This window comes from Acomys russatus, chromosome 9, assembly GCF_903995435.1.
Source record: "Acomys russatus chromosome 9, mAcoRus1.1, whole genome shotgun sequence".
Classification (NCBI taxonomy): Eukaryota; Metazoa; Chordata; class Mammalia; order Rodentia; family Muridae; genus Acomys; species Acomys russatus.
The window spans coordinates 44,497,992-44,516,058 of record NC_067145.1 but is presented as its reverse complement, the minus strand read 5'-3'; the positions used below and the strand labels follow the sequence as shown (position 1 = coordinate 44,516,058).

At 43.7% G+C, this 18,067-nt stretch overlaps 1 protein-coding gene and 1 non-coding gene across 2 annotated transcripts in view; both read left to right on the top strand.

The window, feature by feature from the left end:
* The window catches only part of Armc3 (armadillo repeat containing 3), a 90,999-nt gene that overhangs the window by 16,739 nt on the left and 56,193 nt on the right, over window positions 1-18,067 (top strand). Inside the window, exons 5-7 of the mRNA XM_051151271.1 lie at window positions 8,427-8,495; window positions 8,966-9,141; window positions 12,984-13,178. Of these exons, the coding sequence (XP_051007228.1) occupies window positions 8,427-8,495; window positions 8,966-9,141; window positions 12,984-13,178 (440 nt within the window). The remainder of the gene's footprint in view (window positions 1-8,426; window positions 8,496-8,965; window positions 9,142-12,983; window positions 13,179-18,067) is intronic.
* LOC127194100 (small nucleolar RNA SNORA17) lies at window positions 765-898 on the top strand. Its single transcript, XR_007831233.1, has one exon. It is a non-coding gene; the product is annotated as a small nucleolar RNA SNORA17 (small nucleolar RNA).

The window sequence follows — 18,067 nt, the reverse complement described above, 5'->3', positions numbered from 1 at the left end:
AAAAGAAAGGAAAGAAAGAGGGGTTGGGGTGGGGAATGCAGTGTAGCAAATGATTTCATATTTTTTAAAAAAGATGTACTTGTTTATTGTATGTGTACCTGCATGTGAGTGCAGGTGCCTGTGGAGGCCAGAAGAGGGCTCAGGATCTCCTGAAGCTGGAATTACAAACGGTTGTGATGGGTGCTGGGAATCAAACTCAGATGCTCTGAAAGAGCAGAAAGGGCTCTTGAGCATTGAACCATTTCTCCAGCCCAGATTTCATTTTTTTTTTTTTAATGTATTTATTATACAGTGTTCTGCCTGCATGTGTACCTGCAGGCCAGAAGAGGGCGCCAGATCTCATTATAGATGTTTGTGAACCGCCATATGGTTGCTGAGAATTGAGCTCAGGACCTTTGAAAGAGCAGACAGACTTCATATTTTAATAGACTTTAAACAGATACATTTAAAAAGGTACAGATAAGTATAAAATCTCACCTCCAAATAGGTGATGATGTTCCAATATAACAGGTTAGGGAAGAAATTATCTCTTAAAATGATTTCCCCTCAAGTTAGTACAGTACAATTCGCCTACACACGTTAGTTAAGCTTCATATAAATTTCCTAGTGGATGAAGTAGAGTTTTGATAAGTTGACTTTGCTTGTATAAAAAATTGTATAAATATATGCTCTTGAATTTAATCTATCACTTGATTCAAATAAGTTTATATATTTAGGAGTGTTGGTTAAAACATGATCTTCTGGCTTTTAGAATAGCAGTTTGGGCTGCCCCTAGAGGCATTGCAGATGTGACTGTCATGTCACCTATGTGTCAGGAGGTGGCAGAGAGGAGAGAGAGGCTATGACTGCACCCAGTGTTCTGACCTGCAAACATCTGAATGATCAGTAGCCTAACACTCCCTGAAAAATAGGAGCATGAGGCAACCACAAGTCTGGTACACCCAGGCCCGGATGGGCTTCCAGGGTGGGGAGGAAGCCAGAGACAAGAAGAACCCTGTCTGGGACTGCTGGGCCCTTGGGGTGTAGGGGAAGTGTGAGCTCAAACGGGGTACCACTCAAATGGGGCCAATTGGGTGGGTCCTGGAGAGCATCGTGTTCAGGATGACTACCAATCTGGTGCTGCACGGGCAAGGCGGGCAGGGCAGACCATGCCCAAGATGACCCCTGTCCAATGCTGTAATGAACGTAAGGGACTTAGTACTCCTGAGACCACTTCTGAGATGGCTCCAGACACTCAGAGACCGTTGGCTCCACTGTGCCATAAAGAGAAGCAAGAAAGTGGTGCAGAAATGAAACAGAAAGATAAACAGGAGGATGTGCACACGACGAAGAGAGGCAGAACTGGACACTCAAGGGTAGCAAGGAACAGCCTGATGTGAGGAGCTGATGATGTCACCTGGGACTATGGTGGGATCCTGGCCTGTGTCACCATCGGGGGCCACATCTGGGCCTATGATCCTTCAGCAGCAGGGGCCTGTTACCACCAAAGGCCGGGCAGAAGTCTCTGGTTTGGGCTGCTGTCCAGGGACATGGTGATATCTGGGGTCTGTACAGAACTGGCCCCACCCCTTCCCTCTGCTCTCCTGGGAGAGCTGATCCTAGAGGCATAAAAGCAGGAGAGCTGACTCAACCAGCTTCAGCCCTTGAGAGAGCAGCCTGTACATTGTGGGAGTAGCAGGTGAGCTGGCAGAGTGCGCGAACATGGGAGAGCAGGTCCCTGACACTCATCTTCCATGTGATGGCATGGATGAGGGAGAGATACCCTCCTCCCCTGTCACCTCTCACCACCTGTGCCAGGTGGGAGACCCGGACCTGGGGTCATAAGAGCAGGAAATCTGTCCCTTCCCTTCACCTGCTGCAGCACTCCAGAGAGCAGGCCCTGTACCTTGCCTGGGCAGCAGGGTAGAGCTGGTCCTGGTTGTGGAGGGTGGCAAGTGAGCCAGTACCAGGGCAGAAGAGCAGAGGAGCTGGTGGGCTGACCAACTCAGCTACCTCTCAGGCCCAGATCCACCAAGGCTTTGAATTGGTCCATCTTGGCATCTACCCCATTTGCTGGAGTGCAGGGAGGGGCCAGCCCTACAGATCTGACACTACAGGATCTCCAGGACACAGGGCAACAGCAGGTTATCCAGGAGGAGTCCCAGTGGGGTTCCAGTATTGATAGAGTAGCAGAAGCCAGAGACTTCAAAGATCAAGGAGTCAATGCAATGAACATCTGCAAGCAAAAATAAATAAATAAATTAAAATTAAAATTAAAAAAGCAGACAAATGGGTGTACTGTAGGACACACTGAGATTGTTTTCTCTGTTGGGGGAGAGGAAGCAAGAGTGAAGGTCGGGAGTGAGGGGAGGAGGCAATGAGTGAGATTGGGGTGCATGATGTAAAATTCACAAAGAACCATTAAAAAAGGTTTTGTTTTTTGTTTTTTTAATTAGCAGTTTGGCAGAGCCACGCCAACAACAGTAGTCTCTGACTTGTGGACTGCATGTATTTGTCCAGGCATAAGTCACATTTTTGTGTCTTAGGGTAGTTTCTGAGTTACAAACTTTGTAAATTAAAAAAAAAAAAAAAAACCTTCAAAAATACAAGCCAAGATTCAATGATAGTTTTAATGGAGAATGAATTCAGCCACGGAACTAGGGTAGCCAGAAACAACTCGAATCTCCCAGTTACAGCACATGGCTAAAGTCATCACTTTGTCCTTTGTTATGGCCTCCACAAGCCACAGCATGGATTCTTTCCTTCCTGTCCCCAACTTGCAGTTTTTTTTTTTTTTTTTAATAGACAGTGTATGATATATACAGATTTGGATTTTCAATGACTTATTCCTGTTTGTTTTGTTTTTTCATTCCTCCTACGTCCTCATTTATCCATCCATCCTCTAATATGAAAGGTATTTACTTCTTCTGAAACTCTCAAAATTGTTGGTGAAAATTCTCAGCTCAGGATATATAAATGGCATTTTATGGGTCTCTAGAGGATTTTGTTACCCTAACTTACTAAGAATTAGGGGCTAGAGGGGTGGCTCAACAGTTGAGAGTGCATACTGCACTTGCAAAGGACCAGAGTTTGGTTCCCAGCACCCACACTAGGTAGCTTTCAACTGCCTAAGTGGTCCTCCCTTCCCCCCAGGGTCTTTGACCCAAGGGGACAAAGGGAGCAGGATTGATGAATGGGGTTTGCACTGGGGTCAGCACAGTGGGCAAGTCTCCCAAGAGTCAGCTTCAGAGAGACAGCTCACATGATTGTTTCAGTAGTGAGGTATTTAAGGGTCCTTAGAGTTACGGGTGGGAAGGAATGGCCGGTCAGAACACAGTACCTAATTATCACGTGGACAAGGGGAAGAGAGTGGGTCTCATAGCACTTGCAAGAGGCTCTGTGTGCAGGTTCGTTCTCCAAGCAAGGTCAGGCATCTGTGCCTAGAAACATGCTCCAGATAAGGTCAAGCAGAGAAGAGGAAGCACCCGCCATGCCCCAAGAAAGCATGCCTCGGAAAGCTATCTAGACATGGTGGACTGTGACCTTAATAGCAGGATCTTCCAACATGCCTGTAACTTCAGATTAAGGGGGAATCCATAGTCTTTCGCCTCTTCTTGCATACACACACACTCACACACTCACACACACACACACACACACACACACACACACACACACACACGCAGACACACACCCACACACTTATAAATAATTTTAAAGAAATATTTTCACATCTGTGTGTTAAGGCGTTCTCTCGGACTTCCCAGGCCTAAGATCCCACCCTATGAGCTGTTTTTGATGAGTGCTCGGATGACACATCACATCTGCTTGTCCAACAGGGAGAGTGCTGTTTTCCTCAGAGTTCCAGAGAATACCTGGCTCTCCGGTCTGTTTTAATGATTGATGATAACAGGTCATGAGTACATATCTGCGATGATGAGCAATGGTGGTATACTAAAAGCCTTATTTGGATTCCATGAATTAGATGGGGGGAAAAACCAATTATTTGAATTGATTGCTCTGTATTTGATGATGTCGATAGCACGTGGCATCCCCAACTGCCTGGTAAGGCCTCCTCCTCTTGGAAGGATCAACACAGTCACCACTAAAGCTCTACACGTGTCCTAGGAAACTTGGCTAGAAGATAAGCAGGAAGCGTTGGGTTGGCTTGTCTAACAGCAGCAGGGGATGCTCCTTAGAAACACGTGCCTTCATGCTCAGTGGACAGCCATGCTCACGGCAGAGGAACTGATGTTTCAGCAGAAAGCTGGATGCTGAAGCGTCCCAGAGGAGACAGCACTCCTTTTCACAGCCTCTTCTTCCTCCCCCTCTTCCCCTCCCCCTTCCTCACCCTCTTCCCCTCCCCCTTCCTCACCCTCTTCCCTCTTCTCCTTTCCGGCCTCTTCTTTTTCTGCTTCCTCCTCTTCTACTTTCTCTTCCTCCTCCTTCACTTTTGCTCTCTCTTGCCCCTTCTCTTGTAATTTCTTTTCTCCTTCCTCTTTCCATTTCCTTCCCTCCTTCCCTTCCCCTTCCTCCTCTTCTGGCAGTCACCGAGCTGTGTGTCTGTGCCAAGCTGGAGTGATTAAAAAAGACACTGAAGTTACTTTCCTGGATCTTCAGTTTTGGCCCAAACACAGCTGCCTCTGTCATCTTTCTCCTGCCAGTTTGTATTTAAGTCATCGAGAGCATGCCGCAGACACGGTGATTGTAGACAGCTACAGTACATCCACCAGAAACCCCAGGATAGGTGTCAGACAACATCAGAAACCAGCACTTTGGGCCACTCAAAGCCACGGTGGAAAGATGGAGCTGTAAACTGGTGGAAAGGTCAGGAATGAATTAAATGGTCAAACCGAGACATGGTAATTGAGAAAGTAATCAAGCCTGATACAATGGTATTAAAGTTGCTGGCAGATCTGCCTCAACCAGAAATCCTAGGTGGCACCCTGCTTAATCAGACCCTGCTCACTGGCCACAGCACGGGTCAGAGTTTCTGTCTAGTGGCCAGAGCTGTGGAAATTCACAGTTGAAAAAGAAGGAACAGAGACCAATATTGTGTTTATAGTACTTGAAAGGCAAACTTGCCTGTTATTTATTTATTCATTTTTGCTAATTTAACCTCAAGGGAAAAAAGAAAAGAGATTAAATTCTTCCAACAGTCCCCTGTCAAAAGGAGAACAATAAATCCATCAACCAGGCCGCCAGTTCACAGAGCTGCAGCAAACTGGAACCATCCATGGAGCAGGGAGGAGTGAGTTAGCAGATGGGATGGACCACCGTCACCACCCCAGAGCAGTTCTTGCACATCTCTGCTCAATTGGCCTAAATTTTATGGCATAAGACTCTCTGATGAAGACTTTTAGCTCGTTTGGGCAAAGCAAGGTGCAGTGTTAACCTGAGCTCACTTACCTTGCAGCTGTGGGTGTTCCGTGTGGCTGACAATCACACAGAAAGAAAGCGGTTGGAGATTGCACAGGTGGCAGCATGGTCTGCCTTAAGGTCAGAGACAAGCCATGAATTTTGAAGGGCACTGGGGTGTTGTTTTACACATGGGGATCTAAAAATCCCAGAAATAGATCCTAGGCTTTTTTTTTTTTTTTTCCAAGCACATAAAAATAAAGAATTTTAGTACAGTTGTCACAAAAATTGTTCTGAACTATGCAGACTGACATCAGGAGAACAGTACTTGTTAAGAAAAAGATGTACAGAATTTGGTTCCCAGGACCTCACAAGCATCTAAGTAACATGCCGAGAGACTGTTACCTGTCGATCAGTGGAGAAAATGCATCTTTAAAATCTGGTGAGGAAGGATGGAACTATGACCAGGATGTAAAGTGAATCAAAAAATATTCTTTAAAGGTTTTTTCAAAAAACCTTGTTATGGTACCATAAATGGCATCCCCTGTTGTATCCACCACAGCTAGGGCCTGAAAACCGACTGAGTTGATGTAGGGATGAAGAAATGACAGACATTGCAGTGGGTTGAATAAAAATGCCCCCAACAGGCCCATAAGGAGTGGCACTATTAGGAGGTGTGTATAACTGAACTTTTGCTACGTTGTAGGTTTTTTCTCCATACACTTTATCCCCCTGGTTTTACCTCCATCACTAGGTAGGAGAGAAACAAAGATGGAGGGGAGAGAGAGAGAGAGATAAAGATCTCTGAATCACATTTCTTTTCTCTTGCTTCTTCTTTGAGCATGACCACTAACAAACCACAACCAATCCCCCCTGAATGACCAACAACCACCCGCACCTTCTGGAGCGCTAGCATTTATATGCCCCCCTGAAAAGTTCCCACAGATTTCCAAACGTCTCAGAAGCTATTGGCAGCTGGCAAAACCATGTCTCTGCTGGAGCATGATGCAAACACAAAGCAGTGGTTGCGGACAGTCTGAAGCAGCCCCATATCCCCACACCTGGGATTAAAATGAAAACATATTCTTATAATATTTCTGGAATTAAAAAAAAACGCAAAATTTCAAAGATGTCACTACACTGGGGGTTAGGCTTTGAGGTCTCAGATGTTCAAGCTAGGCTTTGCTCTTCCTGCTGCCTACAGATCCAAATATAGAACTCTCGGCTACCTCTGTGGCACCATGTCTTCCTGCATGCTACCATGTTTCCTGCCATGATGAAAATGGGCTAAATGTTTGAGCTGTAAGCCAGCCCCAAACTTTCCTTTGAAAGAGTTGCCATGGTCAAGGTATCTCTTCACAGCAATAGAACCCTAAGACAGACAGACAGAAAGCCTGGGATCACGTGGGCTGTACTATCTCTGATGTGACTACTACACATGGAACCCAGAACTTCAGTGAGTTTATTATGTGCAGCACAGGAGGAGGGGTGAGTCAGTTCATAGCAAGTCTTTGTAGGAGAGTAGTCTCAAGGACCAGGACCAGAGGAAGGCTTTGCCAGTTCCTTCACCTGATCCAGGGGGAAGCTTTGTCCATTTCCATGAGGCACTGGGGTCCTTGTCAGTAACACACATCCATTCAGGATTTCCTCTGCTTCCTGTCATCCACACCTCCTTGGGACACTGCATTTCCTGAAATCTTGTCTGGCCGCCTCCATTTGCTGGGCCTTCAGTCACTTGCAACAGAAACAGAGAAATCAGAAGTTTTGACATATTGAAGAAAAGCCACCGCTCCAAATTTCTCAGGAAAAGGTGTTTAGTGAATACCAACAGTATTCAGCAGTTAATAAGGATGAATTCATCAGAGCTAGTTTGCTTCAGTGACTTTTCCTCCAATTTCAGTAGGGCTAATCTTTCCTTAAAGATAAAGGAAATGCGTGGAGAAGTCACAAAACTAAAAAGCACAGGAATCTTTTCTTTTTCCTCAAGAAGCTGGAGTTAAGTCTTCAAGAAGTAGAGACACACCTGGCTAGCCTTAGCCTAACAGAAACCACAGAAAAGTGAACTTCAAAAGCCACTGCATTTCTCTGTAAACACTTTTGACATCTTCAATAATTAAATGGAATGTAAGCAAGCTGGATCTATCAGTCAAAATATATTAAGACAATTGTTTATATTCTACACAGGCTTGTGAAAAAAATCAAACTTAAAAACAATTTCAAAATGGAGAGACTAAGCGAGCATAGGTGCGCAGCTTCAACTGATGACACCTGCAATGTAAGCTAAGGCTTTAGGAAAACGAAGGAGCAGGGGGAGAAAGATCAACTCGTACTGTAAAACAGGGTCCTCTAGACATGGCAGGGAAGTGGCTCCGATGAAATCTCAACAGTGTGGTTTCCTGAACAAGACCCTGCATAACGACAACCGTCAGCGTGCCAGTGTAGATGCGGGAATTCACAACGTTCCATCCTTAGATGATTGGTTATACAATCCCAAATAGTAGCTCTAAATATATGTACATGTGAGTAGCAGTAAGTTGTACACAGAGAGAGAGAGAGAGAGAGAGAGAGAGAGAGAGAGAGAGAGAGAGAGGAAGGGAGGGAGGGAGGGAGAGAGAGAAGAGAGAGGGAGGGAGGGAGGAGGGAGGGAGAGAGAAAGAGAGACAGAGATGTAACAATAATTAAAGAAGAAGAGGCGACCATGAATCTGAGAGGGAGTGGGAATATGGGAGGAATCAGAGGGTTAGGAAGGATGGAAATGATGTAAACATAGTGTTTATGTATAAAAATTGCAAAGCAAAATTAATGTACTAAACAGGTCCAGGGCACTGTAAGTTAGCTTCCCTGGTGTGTTCCAGGCATATCTGGCACTTTGCTGTTACCATGTTTAGTGTTAAGGAAGAGGCAGAGGCTACATGGCATCTGAGTGGAGTAAACTGACCTTCCTATGATACCTGCCACCTCCTTGTTGGTGCTTGGATCTCAATACCTTATTCATGAAATTAGGTAGGAGCACCTGTCTCCTAAGGAAATGCTTAGCAGACACTGTCACTTTTTCAGCGAACATGCCTATTTTGTCTCTTCCTCTGTAGGTGATGTTAAAAAGTTACTGAGGGAGTTGGAAGTCATGAATTCTGTCATTGCTCAGCTCGCTCCAGAAGGTAACTTAGCATCCTACATTGATTTCCAAAAGGGAACTGATTGCTTTTTACACTTCATCCAACTACCTATCGAGAAGAATTTATGAACCATCAGCTGCGAACTGTCATTATAATCTTGCAAATCACAGATCGACTTTTTAACTTTTTAAAGAAAGTGTGATGTGGACAAGATTTGTAGAGCTTTGTTTTCCAAGCCCCCCCCCATACCTCCGTGTGTGTGTGTGTGTGTGTGTGTGTGTGTGTGTGTGTGTGTGTGTGACTAAAATTGACTCTAGTGCTTTGTACATGTTCAGAGAGTACTCTATCACTGAATCTACCCCACAACCTTGGAACCCCAAAACCTCCTGCCCCAGCCTGCCAAGTGGTTGTGGTCACTAGCGTGCCTCATCCTAGCCCCTCCTCCAAGCTGATGGTAAAGTAAGGCCTCTGTAAGCAGCTAACACCTTGTCTTGCTCATCTGTGATGTACAGAAGAAGTGGTCATCCATGAGTTTGCAAGTCTTTGTCTGGCAAACATGTCCGTCGAGTACACAGGGAAAATACAGATCTTTGAGCACGGTGGACTGGAACCACTAATCAGACTGCTGAGCAGCCCGGATCCGGATGTGAAGAAGAATTCTATTGAATGCATCTACAACTTGGTACAGGTGCGGTTAGCTTCTGAACAGGGTTTTGATGGCGGGGGCACGACTCCACTAAAATGCTTGCCTAACATGCGGGAGGCCCTGAGTTTTTGCCTCAATATCATTTTTTAAAAAAATGTTTGGGAAAAGGCCAGTTGTGGGGGATGGAGATGGAGAGATGGCTCAGGAGCTACAAGCACTTGCTGCCCTTGGAGTGGACCCATGATCAGTTCCCAGCACCCACATGGTGGCTTACACCCATCTGTAGCGCCAGTCCGGGGGATTTGATGCCCCCTATTGGTCTCTATAGGCACTGCATGTGCATGCTACACAGACAGGTAGGCAAAACAGTCATACACATAAAATAATTTTTAAAGCCCATTATGGAATTAGCCTTCTCATTTAAAAAGGAAAAGGTTTTTAAGACTCACTAGTTTTTCATTGTTGTTTTCAGCACATTTGGTGTTTATCAGTCAGGAAAAAATAATGAAAATCTCATGCAGATGCCATTCTACTTTCCCATTTTTATAAGTAATTATCTACCACAAGTAAAGAAATGTATTTCAGTCTCAAAAGAACATAATGGCATGCAAATTAAGGTGGAATTCATCTGAATCTACTCATTTCTCTTAAAATGGAAAGCTTACAATTCATATCAAATCTGGGAAATATCAACACAAAAAGCACAGCTCTCACCTCAAAGGAAACGAGAACGTTTATTCTAAAGCCAAACTTGAGTAACCTTGGCCTGGAAAACCAGCAGTTACGTCACCCCAGATTCCACGTCCCCATGTGGAAGTAGTACATGAGGTTTTATAGGAAACAGAATAAAGAAAATCCCAAATCAAGGCAAAGTTAAAAATGCATTGGTGGGTACATCATAGATGCAGTTACAGCAAGACAGGAGAAGATCTCCTCAGGCCTCAGAGGGTATCTGCTGACAGTCTTAGCTTCGGGTTGGTAGGAGCTTAGAGTTTACCAAAAGACTTTCATCTATTAGCCTGTTAGCTCTGACACGGGATTGAGCAAGCATCCATTATCCAAGGGGCTAGAACCAGCACAAGATAAGGAAATCAGCCTCTAGACCTGCAGTGTCCCAACCTCTCACATCACTGCTGAGATGGCATCAGCCTTTGCAGACACAGCTTCTTTCCAGAAATTCTCATTCATGAAAGCAAGCCACCGGGGCAGTCCTGATGGGCTCAGAGCATCAGATGGCCAGTGGCCAAAGCTTTGGACTGTTCATTGATGAAAAACTTGTCATCTGAGTCTGCTCTGAGCAACTCATTAGTCACAAGAGCAGAATGCTGTCTCAGCAGGATGCGTTCCACTCCCACAGCGCTACTCCCTGTGCCTGGTCCTCTCCCACAACGGGTCAGTGTAGAGCAGTGTTTTCCAACCTTCCTAATTCTGTGATGCTTTAGTATGGTTCCTCATACTGTGGTGACCCCCAACTATAAAATTATTTTCATTGCTACTTCGTAACTGCAATTTGTGCTATTGTTATGAATCATAATGTAAACATCTGATATACAGGATCTCTGATATGGGAGACGAAGGGGTCATGTGATCTCCAGAGGGTTGTTACCCACAAGTTGAGAAACGCTGGTTTAGACAGACTTACCAGCCTCTTCTCTGCTGCTTTTCCTGCAAGTTTTCCCAACGTGCCTGCTAAGCTGTCAGTCAGCTGAAGTCCTCAGACAGGGCAGGAGAGGAAGGGAAGGGGGCTGACGGTGAGATGATTTCCAGGCAGTGAGATGGGAAGAGGCTCAGGAGACATTCTCTGCCTCTGCAATGCAACTTCCTTGTGCTCCAGAAACAAGCATCCTCTGGAGGGAGTCAGGCCCCTTTCTGCATCCGCTGTCCCGGTTCCCTGGGATTTCCCTCACCACCCCACCTTACTCTCCTGCTGCCGTGTGATAAGACACCTGAACATACAGAGGTTAGGTGAAAGACAGCCTAAGGGAGAAAGTGTTGATCTGGCTCCTAGTTCAAGAGTCCGCCGTGGCAGGGAAGTAAAGGTGGCAGGGCGTCAGCTGCCGGGCACATCGCATCTGTGATCAGGAATCAGAGACTGAAGGATTCCCACGCCAAGCTAACGTCCTCCACTTCATATAGTCCAGGGTCCGTTGCCAGGCGAGTGGCCGCACAGACACTTAAGATGGGTCTTCCCACGCCAGTTAATGGAATCAAGAGAATCTCAGAAGCTAAGTGTGGTCTAGAGAACCTCTCTCAGAGCGCTCACAGGCTTGTCTTCTGTGGAGCTTGCATTATTCGTAGTTGTCAATTAACACTATCTCTCCAACTCAGCTGACTCAAAGCTTTCTATCCATGGATTGGTGGTTTTAACGGCTCCTCGTGGTTGTGTTTTTCTACTTTTTCTTTCAAGTAGATATAAGAAACATTGCACTGCGGACTGTGGAGATATTAGGACTGCTGTAGCTAAATGTCATAAGCTGGGGTGGCTCAAAACAACAGAGTCAGTTGTGAGCCTAGAGGTTCAAAGCTGGGGTGTTAATCTGACTTATCCTCCAGCCACTGAGGAGAAGCATCTTCGAGTGCCCAGCTTTTGCTGGGAGCCAGCACTCTAGTCTCTGCCTTCATTGTCTCCTCCCTCCTGAGGACATCAGTCCTGTCTTATAATCACACCATCAAGGACCCACTGTGCTCCGGAATGACCCTCATCTTGCCTAGCTAGTTCCATCTGTAGTCACTCTCTTTCCAAATGTGGTCACATGCTGAGGCCCCTGGGGGACACCATTCAACTCATTGTAAAAGCCACTTGTAAGTTTTATGCCTGAAGGAAGCTGAACATATAGAGGTTAGGTGAAAGATAAAGAGCGGAATGTGGGGGCTTTCCCGTGTGTGCATGTGCGTGTGTGTGTGTGTGTGTGTGTGTGTGTGTGTGTGTGTGTGTTACACACATGTTTATGTGGGTGTACGCACAGCTGTAAATGTGAGCGTGGAGGCCAGAGATCAAGGTGTCCAGTCTTCAATTGTTCTCTATCTTCTTTTTTTTTTTTGAGACAAGGCCTCTTACTATGTGGAGCCCGATGGTTAAGATAGGCTGGACGGCCACTGAGTTCTAGAGCCCACCTGCTCTGTCTCCCTGGAGCTAGAACGCAGGCATGCTGCCACACTGGCTTCTTTACATGGCTTCTGGAGGTCCAGACCCATCTCCTCAGGCTTTGCATGGCAAACACTCCACTGACTGAGCCATGTCTCCAGCCCCCTTACAATTTTTAATGTTATTTTAATCACATTTGAGTTTTGTTTTTTTTTTAATCATGATTTAGTAGTAGTCAAGAGTTTGTGGTTTCTTCACCACTCAATACAACAGCCCTTGCCCCACTCCCACCGTCAGAACTGCGTCCCCACATTCAGCAACGTAACCATGCTGATTCTCTTAAGACCGCTCATTTGAAATAACCCTGCTGTAAGTTTGCACACATAGGGCTACCTACAGTACCGAATGCAAGCAGCTATTTCACAAACGACCTCTTGAAGATAAGGAATCCATGTCATTATTTCATCAAATAGTATTTGAAACAGTATAGCAGTGTGAAAGGAAATGTATCGTGCACAGATATTAAGGTAGTGCTATTTATAGAAGTCTGCAGGAACATGAATCCTGCAGGTCATAGATGGCTTTGACTTCCTGTTGGTGGCGTTTGCATACATAAGCCAACATTTCGTTACTGCCCACAAGAAGTTTTCTTTTGTTTGTGAGTTATTTTAGAATCTGGAATCAAAGATGGGAAAATGGCGGCGCAGTAATGTTTTCTGCCAGAACACCGCACTCTCCAGCCTGGAGACTGCATCTTGTTGTAGAAATGACTGGCGTGCTCACTGGTGTTTCCCGGCAGGACTTTCAGTGTCGGACCACACTCCAAGAACTTAATGCAATCCCGCCGATATTAGAGCTCTTGAAGTCGGAGTACCCAATTATTCAGCTCCTGGCTCTCAAAACCTTGGGCGTCATCACGTGCGATAAAGAGTCCCGAGTGATGCTGAAGGACAATCAAGGTCTGGACCAGATCACCAAGGTCCTGGAAACCAAGGTATCTGCAGCATTCCTGTTCATTCAGCTCTCTCTCCGAGAAGTCCTAAAGTCTGGGTGGCCTTCATTCTAAAGCAGCGTTTACAGGAGTGATGCACTCATTGCTGTGTAGCCTGCTAGGCTGCAGGCCGGTTGTAGAGGCCATCTAGAACTAATAGAAACCAAGCCATCTGGTTGTGAAGGCTTAAGCTCGCTCTGAAAAACCTAGAATCAGTCTTGATCTCTCTACCCATCATTGTTCTCTGTAAGATGAAGGAAAGAAGGGTGATTTACCTTCTAAACACGTTGAGAAGCAATGAGGGGGGAGGGCGTTGCCCAGTTCCCACAAGGTTTGCCAGGGATGCAGCTCCCACTTTAAGAAGCTCTGTGTGCCTCATGTCTCCCAGTTGCAAATGCCGATCTAGCAGGCTGCTGTAGACCACGTGGCTGTATAGACATGACTCAGGCTCAGATACCCACTGAAAGAGTCCCCATGCTTAATTCCAGAGCCACATTCTGAGGTGTAGATTTCAAATCAACCACGTCTACTCCAAGGCATTGTATTAAACAAACTCTTCTTGGCACTGTTTAGAAAATAAGGAGAGGGGGACAGTATGGGATGTTAAAGGCTCCTTGAACTTAATTTAATATTAAGCTTCAGACTAAGCAATTAATTACTAGATTCTCTCCTAAAAAATTACAGACCTTGGAGCTTGATACAGAACTGAGAAAATAAAATAAACTTTCAAAAGCTGTCCAGGCACAAGCCCGGCATACCCACCTACCTCTGATGCCACAATATCCTGAGCACCAGTCGTGTGTCCAAACTTTACATTTGTGGCAGACAGCTCTCATGGTACTAAAGGCTGTATAGCACTGTTAGAACTATATAGAACTCTAACGGTACTACTATTTGTCCTGTCAGTTCAACCTATTATTTCAAATGGAATATGTAAATCAGAGAGGGTTCTCTGTCCTATGAACCACAGGTAGAAAGTAATTAAACACAGGATATATGTAGCTTTGTCTGATAGTGTCACAGTTCTGTCTCCTGTTTTCTTGGAATACAAGAAAAGTGGCATAGAGAGATCTACTCTGCCATAGATGTGGTACAGGTTTTTTGCATATATGATTTTATTGCCATCTTATTTCTTTCAAAATATGGTAATGTATAAAATAACAGTAATTATTATATCATATTATGGCTATATATAATTTATAATATATCTACATATATCTATACAATCTATATGTGTATGCTCTTTGTGTAATATGCATCATATAATTAGCACATATATAGCTGTATCATTTATATGTCAACTCTATTACATATCATATATAAATTATTGCATTATTAAACTCATTTTACAGATGGGAAAAATGAGACTAGTAGGCTAAATAACCAGACTGTAATCACATAAAGTGCAAATATATAAGTAGTATTTTCCAGAATTAATATTTGTATTTCATTTGGAAACTTTTAAATTATACTAAAATATGTAGAATGAAACATAAAAGTTCCTCTTCCATTCCCATCTAGGCTGGGGCACAAAGCCCAAAGGGTTATTAATTATGTTTCCAGTGCACTCAGCAGGATAATGAGGCCAATACAAGAAACAAAGAAAGAAAGAAAGAAAGAAAGAAAGAAAGAAAGAAAGACAGAAAAGAAAAGTAACAAAAAAACCAAAACAAAACAAAACAAAAAAAAAACAAAACCCAAAGAGACCTGAAAGAAAGAAAACCCAAAGAGAACAGAAAAATCTAGTTGAACTGTTAAGTAGATTTCTCAAGATCACAGAATAAAATTCATTCATTAAAAATTATGTTTTTAAAATGCTAGTAATGAACATTGAGAAAGCAAAATAAATACTATTCATGTTAAAATATTCTCTCTCTCTCTCTCTCTCTCTCTCTCTCTCTCTGTGTGTGTGTGTGTGTGTGTGTACACGTGTGTGTTTACTGGTTTTGTATGTCTTTGTGTGTGTATATGTGTGTCTATGGTGTCGGTAGGCACATGTGTGTGGAGGCCAGTGGTCAACATCAGATGTCTTTCTTAATTGCTTTCCACCTTATTTGCTGAGATAGTGTGTCAACCTGGAGCTGACAAATTCATCTACAGCAGCAGGACAGCAAGCCCCAGGACTCCTGTTCTCTCAGCATCCTCAGTGCTGGGACCACAAGCACACGGGTGCTCAGGTCCACAGAGTTGCCTGGAAAGCACTTTACTGGCTGAACAATATTTCCTTAGACTCCTACAATATATTCTTAATGCACAAACTGCAAAGGATTAAATTATCAAAAGTTGTGTAAAATCTATTTATGGAAAAATGCAACACAGTGTTAAGGAAGACTTACACAGAGAACTGTGCCAAGCCTCTGGGTGTATCACAATTTTAATATGTCAGTTTTTAAATACATTTCCTATGGTTTATTGCCTCAGTTGTAGTTAGGCCTGGTATTAATTGTTTTCAATTTGTCTGGGCTACTATTTTGATTTGGCCCCCTCCCCTTGTCCCTCACTTCGGCCTTCTGAATTTTTTTTTAAAGAGTCTCGGTTATAATCCTGACTAGCCTGGAACTCTCTGTGTTGACTACACTGGCCCCTAATTCACAGAGGTCCGCCTGCCTCTGCCCCCTGAGTGCTGGCAGTAAAGGGGTGTGCCACTGCACCAGGTCCTGTCTTCATCATTTCCAAGGACCATCTAATACAAAACAACCATACTGTGTCTATCAGAAAATACATTGCACCTTGCTCTGAAATGAGTGCAAAGTTCATGTTCATGGGTGACATTTATTCTTCTCAAACTTTCAGAAACTTAAATTCTATAATGTAAAGGTAATGAAACCCAAATCCTAAATTATAATTAACCATCTCAAGTTGTATGATAAGAGGACCAGAGAGTGAAAAACAAAGACATATACTTAGAATGCATGAATACAAACAGACATATGTACAAGCTTCTGTACCAAAAAGAAGCAGCACTCAGGCAATTACAGCTTTCGTAGCTATAACTAGAGATGTGGTGAGGACTGACATTCATCACTTCCTTCTTCATCAGTGTAGGCTCTTTTTGTCCTCAGCAAGAGACACCTACCTGATCAGAACTCTTAATGTGTGATGCATCTTCATTCCCGAACACTAGACTGGACTGAGTCATTGCAAGGTTTGTTTGCCTGTTTGGTTTTGGTGTGTGATTATGAGAGAGAGAGAGAGAAAGAGAGAGAGAGAGAGAGAGAGAGAGAGAGAGAGAGAGAGAGAGAGAGAGAGAGAGAGAGAGAGAGAGAGAGAGGGGAGACAGAGAGAGACAGAGACAGACAGAGAGAGAGTTTGTAACAGGGTCTTGCTGGGTAGCACCACCTGGCCTGGAGCTTGTACCAGTCATCTTGCCTCTGCCTTCTAATTGCTGGGAATATGGCATGCACCACCACACCCATCTGTTCATTGTAAGTTTTGAACAGACTAGGTTATTGTTCTTTCCAGTGGCTTTAATCACAAGTGTGGTAATGCAAAGAGACACACCTAATAGATCTAATATTTTCTAGACACATTTTTTTGATTGACAACCCAAGTTCCCCCTGCATCGCAACTCTCTTTGTTGCTTATTGATTTGGGGCTCGGGACCCCAAGGTAACATGTGACAGCCTTAACTTCTAACTCCAATCATTTGTTGTGTGACATAGTAGAAATATCCCTTCCTTTGGATATAAGATCTCTGGGCCAGGAAAGCATAAGTTACCAGCGCAAAAAGCAAAAGCTTTGCCAGTGAGTCATTCAGGGTGATGATTGTGAAGAAGGACCTGCTTAGCATGTCATGGCAGAGCTTGGCAGTCAACTCAGCCTGTGTCTATGTCTTGTCCATTTTGGACAGCATATTGTCTGTAGAGAGAGCTGGGGCATTTTTACCCAGTGACTAGCATACCATTAATAAAGCTATCTCCAAAAGGAGATTTTATGATGCGTCACCCTCATTGAGGTGAGCTGGGGGTGTTGCCAGGAGCTGACATGTTTCAAGTCAAAAAGGCCTTAAATTAATTAAAAAATATCTTTAAGTGTCATATTCTGTAGGTCTCTGAAGTTTTTGAGGACCATCAATCTATCTATTTACATTCATATTTACATAGTGTACAATCATATCTATCTGTCTGTCTGTCTGTCTGTCTGTCTCTGTCTGTCTTAAATCTGAATACACAAATGTTGCTTGTTTCTAGATAACCTAGGATATATATTTCTATGTTAGACTAGACTAGTGTCTGACACGACCATGAATCTGATTGATTAGCCATTAACGTGTATAAGTTAATTATCCTAAACAGTTTGTAGTAACAGCTTTTAAAAGGACTGAGAGAAAACCTTACATTTGTAAATGAGTTGTATAGGTCCAATACCTCATACCAGAGTAGAAGCATGCAAACATATGCATATCAAAAATAACCTTAAATTTGAATCAATATATAAAGTTCTATACCAATGTATCAAAAATAACATTATTTCTATGTCAATACACTGAATTCTATACCAATGAGTTAAAAAATATTTGGAAGGCTGACGATGATGCTCCAACATTATATAGAGAGACTGGGTGACTGACCAGGCAGTAAACTGTCTCTGTCATCTCTTAGTTTTAGAAGCTGCTGGTTTGCACTTCCAACTTAAGTAATAATTGTATTCCTTCTCAAGTCTCTGATGAAGTTGAAGACTAGATAGTTATAGTTTCACAGTTAGGCTTAAGTAGTTTAGGATTTAAGAAAATGTTTTAAGGTCTGGGGAAATGTTTTTTTAAGTTCGTAAATACATGATATAATAAGGAATGATTTAGGTACAAAAGTTTAGACCTACCCAGATAGGATAAATGGTATTTTCCTCAAGGTTGCCAAATACAAATGAGCTAAACATTTTAAATGTAACTTATA